A 17,029-nucleotide genomic window follows, 5' to 3' on the forward strand; every position below is an offset into this window, starting at 1 on the left:
TGTGCATTTGTGTTGTTGATTTTTTTTTTCTTAAAATTCAAGTCCAGTGATGTTCAGTTGTATAGTATACATTGCACACTGCAGTGCAATCCATCATGTCTTATGAGTCTGGAGAGGTAACATTATACTGTCCTGATGCCTTTTGGCACATCCGCCAAGTACAACATTTGGAACAACTACATTTAGTACAGCACAAAGAGTTCTCCTCTCCCAGAATGCTGCATTGCACACATAAAGATTATAGAATGTGCAAGAGTACTTACAGTGTACATGACCTTCCTTGTCTTAAATTGATATAGTCTGGTTTCCAGACCCTTTGCGAAGTGGACTCCGCGGGGACAAATCCACCGAAACCTACTCCAGTTTTCGACGTTGAGGGCATCATACACTTTGTAGCAAAATACATGGAGCAGAGGGTCTGGAAGCCAGACTAAAATTGATAATACTGTACCAAGGTAGTAAAGACCAGACTAGGATCAAAGTCAAGTGTTGTGTATTACCACTTAGGAGGTTTAATACATTGGAGTTCCAACTGGCTGCTATTATTCAAACAGTTGTCAGATTTCTATTGATGTACAAAAGAATTCCACAGGTGCACTTGTGCCTTTGATGATCGATGTTCCAAGCCGCCGTCTTCCTAAGCAATCTGAAGATTCATTTTGAACATTATCATAATGTTGGCCATATTTTGCTTATTTATTTATTAAATTAAATTAAATTTTACGTATTGATAAAGCATGTAAAACGAAAGTCAATTCCGTCCAGAAATTTGCGCAAAAGTGTAAATCAGAGCTGTATCATGTGAAAATGTTTAAAACTGTACCATCCTGGAAAGCTGCTTTTATCACTTTTCCACATAATTTCCACAAATGAAACTAATATGGAATAATCTTCAAGTATAATTCTTTATTGATAGATATATCAGATTAGTGCCCGGGTGTGCCCAGTCGAGTAATTTTCATCTTTATTTCAGCATTTTTTGCTCAATTTCTATTCGCGCATCCTCGTGTCTGTACCACCTACCTTTTATAAGAAGGGATAGCAAAAAGTAATTACCATCACAAAGACATATCTTCCTTTGAAAGTGGCTGGTGATTATGCAGTGAGACACGAGTCAATTGTCTTCCTATCTGAGTGGCAGATCAAGTTTGCCACATGCTTCAAATATTTTTGAGCGGCGGCTTCGAACATCTAGCAAAGGATATAAGACGGTTGTGACTCCATTCTCTAGAACGTCCTTGGTATTACCAACATCTGTAGTCTGCTTTGTTCAAACATTTGCCCCAGAACAGTGCAGCACCTCATTCCTATTTAGTTTTGACTCAGTGGTTTGGTATGTCAGTAAGTTGTTTTCAACTACCACAGGTAGACTTTTTTGCTACCCATGTAGAAGATTGTTTAGATACAATGTAGTGCAGAGTCTAGAAACATGTAGGCCTACTCTTTTAAAAAGAATATGTCAGAATTGTGACTTTATGTTGAAAAGTTGAAAGTTTAACAGTGAAGAAAAAAAAAGATGATTCAGTATGTGTAGGCCTACTTCATTTCTAAAGGTAACTACTTGTATGAAATGCATATTACAGTGTATATGATAGTTGAGATTAAAAGTGCTGCAACTTTCCCTGCAACAATGTTCCAACCTGAAGCAAAGAAGCAAACTCATTGTGCTGTACTATACTGAGCGAACTATCTTCACACCATGTTTAGGTTGAGTCCCAGCTATCATCATGGTCCGTCGCTCCTCGCGCACCCGCCACACCACCAGGCGTTTCGGCTACTCCAGCCGGTTCGAGCCATACGCCAGGAAGGCTGTGAAGAAATCTGACCCTGGTAGAAGGGACATCTCCATCGACCCAATTGTGATTGAGAAAGCTAAGGAAACAGGTAAGTCATTTAGAGACCCTGAAATGATTAGCATCTCACTGTATGACTTCTGTTACAAATGATATGATGGCTGATTCTTCAGCTCAGTGTAAAATGTCCATTCACTTGCAATTCAACACTTAAGATGTTGTGATAGACAAGTATTCTTGTATCATTGTAGGTCCATGTTTGTAGCAAGTTATAGGCCCTACTATATATCAGAGTTGACTGAAAACAGAACAGAATTCCATTGGCATCGAACCTCTTCTTCCTTTTACCAGTTTGGAGATGTCTATCCCACCCCCCCACCCCCCCCAAAAAAAAAATAAAAAACAAAACAAAACAAAACAAAGCAAAAACACAAACACAAATCAATATGTAAGACTAGATTTTTAGGTTGATTACATTTGAGGATTGAAAAAAAAAGGACAAAAATCACCAATCAAGCTGTGTTGAACGGAGTTCAAGGAGGAAAGAGTCTGGTGAAATCATTATACAATGGAAGGAAAAATGGCAACACACCATACAAGACTTAACTGTATATATTTAGATTGTAAAAAGAAAACGAAACTAAAAGGGCAGAGCCAAAGGAAGGGAAAAGGTCCTGTTAATGAACTCTATCTTAGTTGCAGGAGAAGAGTTTAGGAGTTAAGGAGCTGGAATTAACTACACAGCCATTGAAGGAGGGTGGTGTGATAGCATTACAAGATTTATGCAGTGGAAGAATTACTTTCGTAGGGGTAGTAGGAAAGGAAAGAAAAATACAAGGCCAGGAAAACGTTATAATAGCTAAATTATCCTTTGTGTGCAATTTGATGTCTTCTTTTATGCTGTAAAATTTGATATTTTCATACAAGTAATTCTTTGCACTATGCCAAGTATGATAAATTTTGCATGTTTTGAATGTCACAGAATCAAGACCATACACTGTACATACATACATACATTTGTGCATAACATACAAATATGTTCATGTGCTTTTGTTTTTATGCTTTTTTTGGTCATGGAATATGCATGAGAATTTCCACTTTTACAGTAATAGACACATGTCTATATACAGTGTCGATATACTTGTAGATATATGTCTCCATTATACATGTTGTACATTGTATTCATATGTATACTGCATCTGCCATTTTACATTGTAAATAACAAGTCTATTTGTGTGTGTGTGAATTGGGAATTCCCAACAATTTCATGAGTAGTTATATTTGTGATCATAGAGTACACTTAAGATTGAAGAAGTGTATAGCATACATGTCACGTTCATGTTGAGATCAGTTAACATGTTTGCATGTTTTTAAATTCGCAAATAGCACGGGGCTCTCAAAATTCAAGAAAAAATATAAACTCCGCAAAATATACATCGTATATGATCTGGTATGCATACAGTATACACACATAGGTATGTACAATGTACATGTATACATATCTTTCTATGATGTACATGTACTTTGTTGCATATAAATCATTAAACTGATCATAAATTGTAATCATATGACAATGAAATTGAAGCTATGAGACTACAACAGGGACATATTAAGAGAGTACAGAAAGTTGAGTAAGAGAGTATATTCTGATGTAGCATACAGATGCAGTCTACTTCTAAACGTAGCATTTTATAATCTCTTTCATCAGGTATAAAGTTTGCACCAGTTTTGTGTCCTTCCAAAAGCTGCTGAAGTTTAAGATATCAACCTTGCAGTGTAAAAAGATTGGGAATTCTCTTGCAACACACAGACAGAGTTTGCAGCTTGGCATTTCCTCGGTATAGGCCTAAAATTCTGTTTTTGTCGCATTCTCTCAATGGTCAGTCAAGCAGCTGAAGGTCAAGGAACTGGATACTCTGCAGGAGGCCAACAGGAAGGCCCACCACACCGATGAGTACGAGATGGATCAACTCATCCTCCGCAGGGGTCAGACCTTTAACCTCAGCGTGACCTTTGACCGGCCCTACAACAGTGCCAAGGACACTCTGTCCTTGGAGCTACTCATGGGTGAGTGAGAGTTGCACTGACATTAATTAGTGAGATATTAACCTCAAGATTTTCATTGCGATCCAAATCTTAAGAGATTTGCTTGTATAGACACAGATGATTGCTGTTGTCTAATCTGTTATAGGTCATTGCCAGTTTGGAGAAATTTTGAAATTTCATTGTGTGGCACTGTGCATGTGTTTGTATGTGTGTGTATATCTAAAGTGGGTCGGTTAATGTGACATGCATAGAGATATCTTGTGCATCATAGTCAAACTTGCATTAGAACGAAGTGTGAAAATCATTTTTTTTCCCCTCTCCTCCCCAGGGACCCGCCCCAGTGTTGGCTCTGGTACACGCGTCCCCATCGACTTGGTGACCAAGGCACCCGATGCAGATGACTTTGGCCTGCAGGTGGTCAGCAGCAGCGGCAGCAAGGTCTCCCTCAAGGTTTACCTTGCTTGCGACGCCCTCGTCGGAGAGTACACCCTGGTGGTCTGTACCCAGACGGAGAAGGAGGACGAATACCGCTTCGAGCACCCTGATGAAGTCATCATCCTCTTCAACCCCTGGTGCAAGAGTGAGTTCTCTCCTTCCCCCACCCATGCACTAGTTTGCAGGTACAAACCCTCGTTGATTTGAAAGGAGTCTGCACCAAGACTACTACATGCACCTCTGGCACTGTCCCATATACATGTACAATGTAGGCCTTGTATTGAGGGGCTGCAGTGCCAGTAGTGCATACAGTAGTCTTGGTGCTTGCAAACTTTTTTATGACCAACGAGGGTTCGTGCCTGCAAATTACCCATGCACCCAGTGGCTGACAGACAAAAGACATACTATAGGAGAGATATAGACTCATACAATTTATTTTCTTTTCCCCCACTCGGTTGAGTTTGATGAAGCATGTTTGATTTTGCAGTTAGTTGATAGTAGTATAAATTCACATGTAAGAGATGTGAAAAGCAAATGGAATATTTGCAGGTTTAATTTTTACTGTGGCATCACATTGTTCAAAGCTATGCCCAAATTTCCACTCAACAAAATTAAGGTTATGCTGGACAAATTAAAGGAAAACTCAAGTTAAAATTAAGTTTGACTTCAGTGAATAGAATGGAATGAAGCATTAATTGTAGTTAGAATCAGATTTTTTTTTTTTTAAATGTAGTACTAAATTGTAGTACTCGCTTTAAAATAGATACTTCAAGTCTTTCCCACGCCATAGGACTACACCAGGTGGAAGCTTATTCTCCCTTTCTCTACTGTTGATTGTTTCAAAGCATGTGATTGGCCCTCTGGACCCGTAACAGTGTAACCCATGATTCATGGCAGCTACCCCAATTCTAGTAAGAAAATGATTTCATAGGTGTGATCTGAATATGTCCAAGGGCACATTAGTCCACCTCTATTAAAGATATAATTTCAGTCAGTTGACCCTTTAGCCACATAGCCAGAACCCTAATCGTGCCTTCCATTATTATCCAAAACGATACAGTTTCTTTCGTTTCTTATCCACAAAGTTGTGATGCACCAAGTCTTCATCTTTGTATTCATGTTCAGCAGTCAAAGGATCTTGTAATTGTACTCAGTATTCATTAGATCTCGTAATGGAGGTACGATTTTATGTACCAATGGTAACAGAAGTGCTGTCGGCTAGTAGATGTTTCAAACGCACTCTTTTTCTGTGTGCATTTGCAGATAAGAGCGTAAGGTATGATCTTGAGATCACGGCTGACCGTGCTTCCGTGCCTTTTCTGTTGCATTACTTTTTTTGTAGAGGATGAAGTTTACATGGAGAAGGATGATTGGAGAAAGGAATATGTGATGAACGAAGAAGGCATGTACTTCTACGGGACAGCTGAAGACATTGGAGGCTCTGACTGGTACCAGGGACAGGTGAATTGATCTGATTCTGGCTTTACATACTGATTCCCCACCACTGCACCACTGGTAAAGGGATCGTATAGTTTTGGTTGAGACCTAATTTCAGGTTTCTAACATTTTTTTTGTGAGATAGTGAGAAACCTCTTATGAAATATGAAAGAGCATGTAATTCCATGAGGAATTCAACGTTTATTTGATGAAAGTTAGTTTTGAAATGGCTGAGATATCCAAAACAGAGTGATTCTAATAAAGTGTGGGACCCACACTTTATCACTATCACTTTGTTTTACTTGTTTTTGGATGTTTTAGTCATTCCAAACCCGATTTTCATCAAATAAACTTTGAATTCCTCTTAAATAGTATGCTCCGTACTATTTCATAAGTGTTTTCTTGGTATCTTGCAAAAACGTAAAAGCCCAATTCTCATCTCCACCAATACTGTACCGTCCCTTGAATTCAACAGCCATATTGTTCTTGTGGGGGATGGGTGGTGGTGGGTTGGGGGTTTCAATAATGAAGTAGTTGTTATTGAAGTCAGGAGGTTGAGAATTTCTTGTCTGTGCAATATGCTGCATAAAGTATTTAGTCTGCCAGTTGATTCCATATTGAACCTGTATTAATGTTTTACAGATGGGATAATCCAGTATGCTAAGCTGAACAAAAATTTGACACTTTATGAGATGGTTCAGTAGGATTTTGTTGTTGTTGTTTTTATTTATATTTACTAAGGCTTTACCCTTTCTCACCAACTGAATATGTTCCTGTTTGTGTGTTTGTTTATTTGTTTTATTTGTCCAGTTTGAGGAGGTCGCGTTGGAATGCGCCCTCCGCCTGCTCCACAAGTCAGGGATGACGTACCGCAATCGAGCCAGCGCCATTCACGTTTGCCGTATATTGTCAGCCTTGGTAAGAGCTCCAGTCGACAGGTGTAGCAGGATATTTCTAAATTCTAAATTCAAATTTTAAAATTTTAAAATTCCAACAACATTTGTATTATCTCCTTGTGACAATTGAGGGAGTAATATGTTCTTCCACTGTTATCTATAAACCCACAAGCAAAATCAACAAACTACAGAATCAAACAAACTAACAACAGACAGAAGAACATGCATAACAGAGCAGAACGTGCATTTAGATAGGTATGTGTTTTTAATTTTCTGTATGCGAAGATGTAAGCCCCCTGCTTGCCACGTCATTCAGAGACCATGATGCATGAGTGCTTTTGGTAAATGTTCTCTCTTCTGTTCTCTGTTCTGTTGTCTGTTCTGTTCTCTTTTGTATATGGAATTAGAAGCATTAATGTAGCAGAACTGTACACAAGATTGCAAGCTTTGCTCTGATGGGAATTGTATGACTAAACTATGGCTATTTGTCTTGCAAATGGCCAGTATTAAAAACAAAACCCCCAAAACAGACTACAATATACTGTAAAACACGATATATTCGCAGCATTGAAAATTTCGCAAATTGGAGCTGACTGGCTTTTTGGCAGCATAAACTTTTTGTGAATTGCCAGTGGCATATGATGCATATTGTGTAGGCAAGAACTCCTGCATGCATTTTCATTGCTTGAATTTTTGCACTCGCAAAATTTGTGAAATTAAAATGCACACGAACATTCCTTGTTTTACAGTAGTATTCTTGGTAGTGATTACATACACTTACATGAAGGAGCTTAGAAAACTTGACTTTTTGAAGACATAACCTAAAAAATTTGAAATTTACACTCAAAATGGCTATTGAACAGGGCTATTAAGACACCATGCACTGCAAGCTGTATGTGTGAAAAATGAAGTCAATGAGTCTTCAGTGCACTGTTACGTATTGTGATTTGTCAATTGTTTTGTGCGTGGTTGTGCATTTGGGCAAAATGTACTAAATTGGCAAGCCGTTTTCTGACACGGTTGTGTGTTCACGGCTCGCAAACAGTTAAAAAGCGGTTGATGCATCGTTCTGATGAGATCAAACATGTCACAAATGTCACACATGTTTTGTTTCTAGGTCAACAGCCAGGATGACGACGGTGTGCTCGTCGGCAACTGGAGCGGAGACTACTCGGACGGCGTCGAGCCGACGCATTGGAATGGTAGCATCTCAATCCTGAAATTGTACATGGAGAAGGAGGAGCCTGTAGAGTACGGACAGTGCTGGGTCTTTGGAAGCCTCCTGACCACCCGTGAGTCAATGCTAGAAGTCCCTCACAGACCATTTTGACTTTAAATATCCATGTACAGTAGCAGACAATTACTTTCGTTGTTAGGAACACTCAGAATGTTCTGGCCGCAGGGTTTGGAAATCCATCTGAGGGAGGTTGCAAGTCCCTCAGCTTAATTTCTTGTGACCTGTGACCTCCCTCAATCACATTGTGGACCATTTAGATTGATTGTTCAGCATGCTTCCTACCTGGCCTGTCATTGTCTATGTAATGTTTCGGTTTTCACACCTTTCGGCTGCAAAATGCCTTATTTGTGGCATGAAAGTACGCCATATGCCTTGATACCTGAAAAGAGAAAAATCAGAAGGCATTTGTACATCTTTATATTTCGTCATTTAGTTTTTTTCTTGTTGGGGATCAATACTTACGTAGCATTTCTGCAAATATGTTTGCCTCAATGCAGAGTGTAATTTAAAGGGCATAGTACTTTTCACCTGCAATATAAAGCTATGGCATGCTAGCAAAACGCTAGAATGTTCCTCTATTAGTCATATAATGAGCACTTTATTTCATAAACTTAGAGGAATTGAACAGGTACAGATGTAAGGATGAGAAATTGTGAATTTCTTTAGTTTTCCTGTTTTTTGGACTGAGATTATAAAACACTGTCCAGTTACATCAGCTGTGCACATTTATCTCTCTTTTCAGTTGTTACATTTTTAGCTTGAATGAAAAGTGAACAAAGCTTTAACTTAGATGGGCATGATTTCAAACTTTCATAAGCTCACCTCTATAAAAGATACCCACAAAATGCTTTTCAATGACAATTAAAGAATGAAAAAAAAAAAACAAGAGCAGAGAATTCACAAGATAATTTTAAATCAATTCCTGATTCTTGGTATGATTTCAAACTTTCATGAGTTCGCTTGTGCAGAAGATGCCCACAAAATGCATTTCAAGGACCATTGAAGAATGGAAAAGAAAAAAAAAATGAGTAGAATTCACTGAATAATCTGATGATCATTCCTTCTTGTTGGTGCAGTGTGCCGAACCCTTGGAATCCCATGTCGCACCATCACCAATTTTGAGTCGGCCCACGACAGCGATGCCAACCTAACCCTGGACTACCACTACGACGAGAAGGATTACCCGCTGCCAGACCTCGACGATGACAGTATCTGGTAAAAACAAGCTTCCTTTGACCTTGACTTACACACATACTGTAAAACATGGAATGTTTGCTTGCATTTTGATTTTCGAAATTTTTCGAAAATTTCGAAATTTTTTGAAATTTTGTGAGCGCCAACATTCGCAAAATTAAAATGCACGCAAAAGTTCTTTTAATGTGCATTGGATGCCAGTGGCACTTCGCAAAAATTTCTCACTACGAAAAAGGCCGTTGGCTCCATTTCACGAAATTTTCATGCCGCCAATATATCGTGTTGTACAGTACAAACTTTGTCCTCCATTCATGTTTTGTAATTGCTCATTTAGTGCAATGAAAACTATGCTTTCTCAACTCTTGCTATCTATCCAGTGTGGGTGTAAGACCTTCAGCAGATTTTTCTTTTCTTCTTTTAATTGAAAAATATTGGGAAATCTGTCTTCCTGTAACAAATTTAAAAAATACAGTGTGTATGGAGAATAAAACAAAGAAAATATGCTCATCTGATATCAGTTTCCTCAACTCGTGATTTGTTCTGCAGGAACTTCCATGTGTGGAATGATGTGTGGATGGCCAGAAATGACCTTCCAGAAGGTTATGGAGGATGGCAAGCTCTGGATGCAACCCCACAGGAAACCAGCCACGGTCAGTGTCCAGAACTACTTCATACACTTTTGACTCATGAAGTGCTAGTCTATGCCACATCTTTCCCTAGTTTTGTTAGTCAAGTTACCTGTGTGCAAAATTGATCTTGCACTTCTTTAGGAAATTTTACCCAGTATGATATTGTGAGAGATCATTGTAAGCTGGTGGTGTTGTCTCGCCCGTGTAGCAGAAGCAGGACATGAGTGCAACTTTTCTGTTGTTGGTGACATTGTCAACAATTTGGTGTAACTCTCTCTAACTTTCAGCAGCTTTTTAGGTATGACCCACCGTACTCACACCATAGGTACATAACCTGAAATTGTCGGTCCAGGTTAAGTGGAAATGTTAAAATGTCCATACTTTCCCATATTTTGAAAGTAACTTAAAGTCGTTGCTGAATTGGATATTACCAGTTACTGCCAGTTATGATTATTTAATGAAAGTTGTAGGTCATGGGGTCAAAGGGCAAAGGTCAAGAGAAAATGCTCAAATTCCTGAATACTAGCTCTCTGAAACAATTTAGCCATCCAAATGAAACCTGGTGCTAGGATTGCATAAACACTCGACACTGTGTGGGATTGTGACATCAAACTTTCAAAAACATCATTTACATTTTTTTGCTAATCATGTGAAACTCATCTAATATTGTGAAGATGTACTATGTATTTATGTGGAAAATAATGTGAGATGCCAGGGGCATGCCAGTCTTCATAGAAACATTTCTAGTTTATCATTTGATTGTCTTTCAACCCCCTGTCCTGAAAGAAAAAATAATTATAATAGAATTGTTATTCCAATAACATTTATTCACAGACGACACCTAACCTTATGGCACTTCAACATTTATCCATAGATACCATATCTTTCACTGTGATAGAAGAAAAACACCAACAACATACAATTTTCTGTGATTTTCAATAGCACATTTCATGCAACAGTCTTCGAATAATAAGTCTCCAGCAGAATCCTGTTTCATAGTTGCTTGGAGGGAGCTATTTCTATGAAGCTTGTGCAAAGACACAGAAACTGTCATCCAGATCTTTTCTGCTTGTGTCTTGGGTTGGTGTGATGGTAATAAACAGGTGCATTCAGGATGGGCCCAGCCTCCCTCAAGGCCATCAAACAAGGCCATGTGTACCTGGACTATGACACCAAGTTTGCCTTTGCCGAGGTCAACGCCGAGACTGTCTACTGGACAGTCTTTGACAACAAGCGCAAGGTGCATATCTCTCTTCTCTGATATCTCTCTATGTCTCTGCTTTCTTTATTTGCAACATATTTCTGAATCAAAATTGAGTGTTAGATTTCAATTTGCCAAAGAACAGGTTGGAGTGTGATTTTGTACTGGACATGTGCTGCATTTTTACTATTGCAACTGTGGACAATTTTTAAGGTTATTATTCTTAATGGTGCTTCAAATTAAAATGTGTTCACAGGTTTCATGAAGTTTTTGAGTAGACTGATATTTGCAAAATTAGCAACCACAAAAAATATTGCCTACTTCAAAATATGTATGCTGTATATCTTCTACAAGGAGGGGGATCACTAACTTTGCTCCCAAAAAGGGACAAAAGTTAAATGTAATCTTGTCATTCTGGTTTTGCTCACAAATACACAGCAACTGATGCAATTTTATTACCAGTCCCCATTCATCAAAATGTTTAACACACAAAATGCATGGAGTGTACTCGTATACAGTAAGTCATGCCTTTCAATTGGGAAGAAATTGTCTGTGAAGACCCAGCGTACTTCTGATTATTTTTTTTTTGTTCACCATCTGCATCTCCTCTAAACAAGCACACATGCTTTGTACTTGTGCTAAGAAGGGCCTCATTTGATTAGGTAGAAATGAAATCATGATGTTATGAGTGCGTACTCTAATTAGGGCAAGATAAAACACTGATGTGAAGGCTGAGTTGGAAGCGGACTGACAAAACTTTCTCTCCTTATTTTGACTTCAGCCTCCGGAGGTCATCGTGACTGACCCCTACAAAGTGGGACAGAATATCAGCACAAAGGCTGTGGGCAAGTTCCAGCGTCAGGACATCACAGAAGATTACAAGTATAGAGAAGGTGAGTGAAGAACAACCAGTAGTCAGACTGAAGACAGTGCAATAGTGCTGCATGTCCAAACTGTTGTGGATGCTATGTTATCATCTATATAGGAGGTTTTAGCGGCGCATTAAATACGCATATTGTAGTCCGCTCAATTTTTACCGTTCAATATCAGAGCATATTGAACGAAATGCATAGGCCAACGTATTAATTCTCCATAGGCTACCGTTGTTACTTGCCGTTCAAGATCACACCATATTCAATTCTGTCTCGTCTATTGCGCGAGCGCTTGCTGAATGCGCAAACGCTTGCAACTAGTGCGCGTCATTTTGTTACAATTCACAAGCGCGCAAACATCTTGCTAGTTGTTTGTTTCATACGCAGTTTAAGGGGCTTCCCCTTTTCAGCGCTTGGATGTGACTGCTGAGTCAACTTCCAAGACGAGTGGAAGCCGCGTAATTTTGTGCAGTTTATGCTTGCTCTGCTTGATTGTATAGATGATAATAATTATACTGGATGGCCTTGATTCATGGAATACCAGGGAATATTGCACTCATCTTTGGCCCTAACTCGTGCAATATTCCCTGGTATCCCATTCATAGCCATACAATATAATACTAGACCCGGAATTTGTCAAGACTGACAAATTAGGTGATCCGATCTCCTCCAAAATCAATGATTTGAGTCCTGATCTAAATATTCATGACCATACAGGTTTCATCTGTGTTGACTTGACATTGACCGTGTGATGTTTGGATTCTCATTTAGAAAAGGGAGTGAGACCTGCCATCTTTGTTACCGAATTCCGTATACACTAACGGAAATACAGAATGAAGTATATTTGACCTTTGACCTCACTTTGCACACCCAAGATGGCGTCTAAGCAAAAAGTGATTAATTTATGAAATGATTCTTGTAACATGGTCTTTGCGTGTGCCAAATATGGGAAAGATAGGACATGTATTCACCAAGATACAGGATGAAACATTTATGACTTTTGACCCTAATTTACATACCCAAGATGGTGTCCGATCAAGTAGTTGTTATTTTATGAAATAATGTACGTGACATGTACTAAACATGTGCAAAATATGGGATTGATAGCCATTGTTGTTGTTCATCTATTGCACAGAAAGTAGTAGAAAGAAAGTAAAATAAAGAAAAATTATGTTATTTTATAGAAATTTGAAGGAGAAGCATAAAAAATCAGAAAAAGATAAAATGAGGAAAGGGAGATTGAGATTAACTAAAGAAAAAGAAGAAAAAAGTGTTTTAAAAAATTAAAAAAAAATATTGGCAGGGGTGAGCCTCGAACCAGGGACCTTAGGATTACGAGTCGGATGCGCTACGCAATGACCTATTTCATTCTCCATAGGCCCTGTGTACTAAGCAAAATGACGCTGCATCGAAGCCTCGTGCCATTTTCAACCAAGTTTTTCGACGTGATGCCGACGTCGTATGAAAAAATAGAGGGCACAGTTACGATAGCCCAAAGTCTCAGCTACAACATACTAAAATCTGGGAGAAATCCACCGAAGCATAAGTGAGCTAGTGCTCGAAAAAGAGAGTCATGTCAATTTTCACTGCCAGAAAAACTGCTCTCCCATAGAGATAACACGTAAACTGGTCAAATTTGACAATATTACTTTCAATCCATTTTTACGAGGTGATGCCGTCATCCAATTAAAATGTTGTAATATTATTAATGAAAGATCATTTAATAAGCTACAACATACTGAAATCTGGGAGAAAATGGGCAAAGGATAAGTGAGATACGCTCGAGTGAACTTGTAATTTGATGACGTCATTTTGAAAATTTACTCTTTTTATTTTATTAAGAAATGTGATATCTTTTAATCACTTTTCCAGCATCGCCAACCCATGAAATGACATGTACAACTCATCAGCTTTCAGAATATGTAAAGAAAATGGGGTGTCACCGTCCATCCTAACGAGTAAAATCGGATTTAAAATTGGCGGTTTTTTGGCATTGTTGCACTGTATATCGCCATTGACGCGCGCGCGGAAGTTCAACTTTGACGGGCCCGTATGACGTCATATTGAGTCGGATTGACTTGAAACTTGGTGGACATATTCCCTGACATTTCAGGCAGGCGATAAGTGTGAAAAAAACAGGAAATTTCTATTGCATATGAGCTGTGCGTGCGTATATGCGCGCGTGCGTACGCGTCCGTAAATTTTTTTCAATTTTTCAAAAAATGCTCTAAATGGTCTGAAACGTGTGCAAAAAAAATTTGAGCTCGATTTGAGCATACAAATATTTCAACGCGCGCGTACGCGCACGCTTTAAGGATAAATATGAATTTTGAGAATATGAGTAGAATGCGCTTGACTTGAAATATATGTGACGTAAATTTCATAGAAAAATTCCATTCCATAAATGAGATATGATTGAGAATGTGTTTTCATATAATGACGTCATAGTGACGTCACGGTCGACTGATCACTTTGATTTTAGTTCGATTGCCGTCTTTGGGAGACGATACGTATATGGTATAAGTTTGAAATTGATAGGACCAGGACTTTCTGAGCTAATCGATGCACAACTTTTGGGGAGAAATAAGAAGAAAAAGAAGAAGAAGAAGAAAGAATCCGTACAAAAACAGAAGGTGATCCGAGAGGATACTCGGATCACCTAATAAATATTGGAGATGACATTTTGAACATTATTACCAGCGTGCATGACAGCTGGGTCAGAATCACAGTATTCGTGAAAACTAAAGTTGTATGAATTTTCTGTACATTGATTTTTTAAATCAAGTTAGAAAGTGTATTTGTATTAAGTCTTTTGTGAAATCATGCACAAAGCATAACACTTATATCTGAACTCTTCGTGTGCCACATTGGCAGCTTGAGTCAGTTGACGGCGTGCCAAGTTCGCATATTCTGCTCAAGCGCACAAATCCGCCCAAACCAATTGATAAATTGCCAAATGCCAAGATACATCCAAAGTGTTTCTCGCGATTCCAATCCTGTCATGGATGGCATTTTATGTGGTGATTAACTGTCAGGCAGTATTTCCTAGTGGATTTGCTAAGTAAATTTAAAGTTTCTTTCACTGTTTTGTGTGCAAAAGTCATGACCCTACAATAATGCAGCTACTGGCCATACAGGAAAAAAACAATCACAGATTTGTCATGCAATATATATCTGAGCAAAGCTTGGCAGTTTCTCTACAACTTTGCTCATTACGTGTCAATAGTAACAAAAATCTATGAAAGATGATCTTTGTTGGAGGAGGTTTGTATGATGGTGTCGATAATGGGTATTGGGTTTGCGGTTCACCATGTGGTAGTCCTGAAAAGGACTGTTGGAAGAGGAGATAAGAGATAAGTGATGAGGAAGAAGCGAGAAAGAGAGTGAGTGAGAGGAGAAGTATTCTTTCTCTTCGCTCTCCTTACTCTCGCCTCTGGTTCACAGTCCTTTTCAGGACTCTCACATTGTCAAGAAAGAATAAATCTACGAAAGTTCCATAGATTTGAAAAACAGAATCTTTTCTCAATGCATGACTGTGTCGCTGCCTCAGAATAATGTGGCACACAGGGGGTTTACACCATGGCACATAAAGAGGCAAGGAATTAAGTGTTTGTTCATGTTTGTTTTCTTAACACCGTCAGGCTCTACTCTCGAGCGTGTTGCTGTGTACACCGCCAGTCGCTATGTGAAGAAGAACAAGAACTTCCGCGCGAACATCAAGCAGGACGTTCAGTTCACTGTGGAGCTTCCCAAGGGAGTCATGATCGGCAGTGACTTCACTGTCAAGGTGAGAGAGTTATAAAGTGCTTACAAAAGATGGAGAAATTTAAGATTGCAAACTTTAACTCATTGAGGATGGACTGATTTTGCTACAACACGCATTTCCCATAGACACCTGCCCAAATATACTTTGGACTCATCCGCAACAGGTGAAGATCTCAAAGTTTTGCCTGTGCGACCACAAACCTTTTCGCAAAACTTCCCACTCCAACAGGGGGTATTTCCCCCATGCCCCTTCCAAACTTCTAAATCTTTTGCTAGTGTGACTGGATGACAAAAGAGCACAAAGACTTTGCAATCTTAAAACTTCTCGGTCTTCTGCCAAACAGGAAAATTAACATGACCTCTCAGAGAACCTACACCTCCTGACCATCCAAGTCAACCTCCAGAGTGTATTAAAACACAGCGCATGCATGTGCAGTATGCAACAGACTGTATCATCACACAGTATATGGTCTATCACTAGTGATGTGTGTGTATGTATATCTTCTGGTTCTCTGAATATATCTTAGGGCGAGACTCTTGCTTACTTGCTTTCTTGCTTAATCTTAAAATTTGGTATCATATGGATGATCATCATAGTTTAGGGGTAAGCTGTTATCATCATTGACGATTTGTTATGATTGATGATTACCCTTCGTATGAATGTAGCTTCTTATCAAATAAATACACACGGCAATCGGTCTGAGTCAACAGGGAGGAAGAAATTGGAGTAAGATGAGAATATGGCAGGGATTATGTAAGAGGTAATGAAGCGTTGTGGCATGTGGAGAACAGTGTCAGAATGACCCAGAGAATGACAGGATAGAGTAAACTACAGTGTAGAACTACCTCATATTATTTTGTTGCATGAAAATAATGCCCTGTGTGCCACGCTTTTACAAATTTTGTTGGTCCACCAATGTTGGCAAGATTGATTGTACACTCTTTTTTTTTTTTTTTGAAGTTAAAGCAGAGTGAAACTGAGGGATCACTTTGATCTCGTGCAGTTCTGACTGTAGTATTCAAATCTACTTTACATATGTGAATGTACGTTTATGTCTCCTCGTCCATTCAGGTGACTTCCAAGAACATTGGTACTGAGAAGCGCACAGGGTCAGTGACACTGACCGGTAGCACAGTCTACTACACAGGTGTCCGCAAGAACAAGGTCATCTCCACCAAGAGGTCATTCTCCATCAACCCGGGAGAAAGTGAGTCACTCCCAGCTGAAGTCTGCCTTGTGAGATTGCTTCTTAAAGGCATTATTTACTATTTTCAAATGAAACAGAAACCCAGCCTTAGTGCTTCAAATTAGTTTTAAAATGTGAGTTGGGGATAGAAACAACAAGTGTAACGGTGTTATTAAAGGGGATGGCTAGTAACTGATCAGTGGGAATGCTAGGGGATGATTGTTCCAATCCTTGTGGGAATCATTAAGAGTACATTATATATCTATTGTTGTTTGAAAATTATTTGCTTCAGAATGGTCTCATATTCAAGTAATGTGCAGTTTTCGCATGCCTGTAC

At 39.0% G+C, this 17,029-nt stretch overlaps 1 protein-coding gene across 1 annotated transcript; it reads left to right on the forward strand.

The window, feature by feature from the left end:
• Positions 1 to 1,727: 1,727 nt before the first annotated feature.
• LOC139736378 (protein-glutamine gamma-glutamyltransferase K-like) lies at positions 1,728 to 16,742 on the forward strand (the record flags this gene model as incomplete). Its single annotated transcript, XM_071647133.1, has 12 exons — positions 1,728 to 1,884; positions 3,678 to 3,860; positions 4,168 to 4,419; positions 5,617 to 5,735; positions 6,522 to 6,629; positions 7,725 to 7,899; positions 8,921 to 9,059; positions 9,585 to 9,688; positions 10,771 to 10,907; positions 11,650 to 11,761; positions 15,382 to 15,527; positions 16,578 to 16,742. Coding segments are annotated over exons 1-12 (1,797 nt in total), but the record flags the coding sequence as incomplete, so codon positions are not given.
• Positions 16,743 to 17,029: the final 287 nt, after the last annotated feature.

This window comes from Diadema antillarum, unplaced genomic scaffold, assembly GCF_040938485.1.
Source record: "Diadema antillarum isolate AM-2024a unplaced genomic scaffold, OU_Dant_1.0 seq00000642_RagTag, whole genome shotgun sequence".
NCBI lineage: Eukaryota > Metazoa > Echinodermata > Echinoidea > Diadematoida > Diadematidae > Diadema > Diadema antillarum.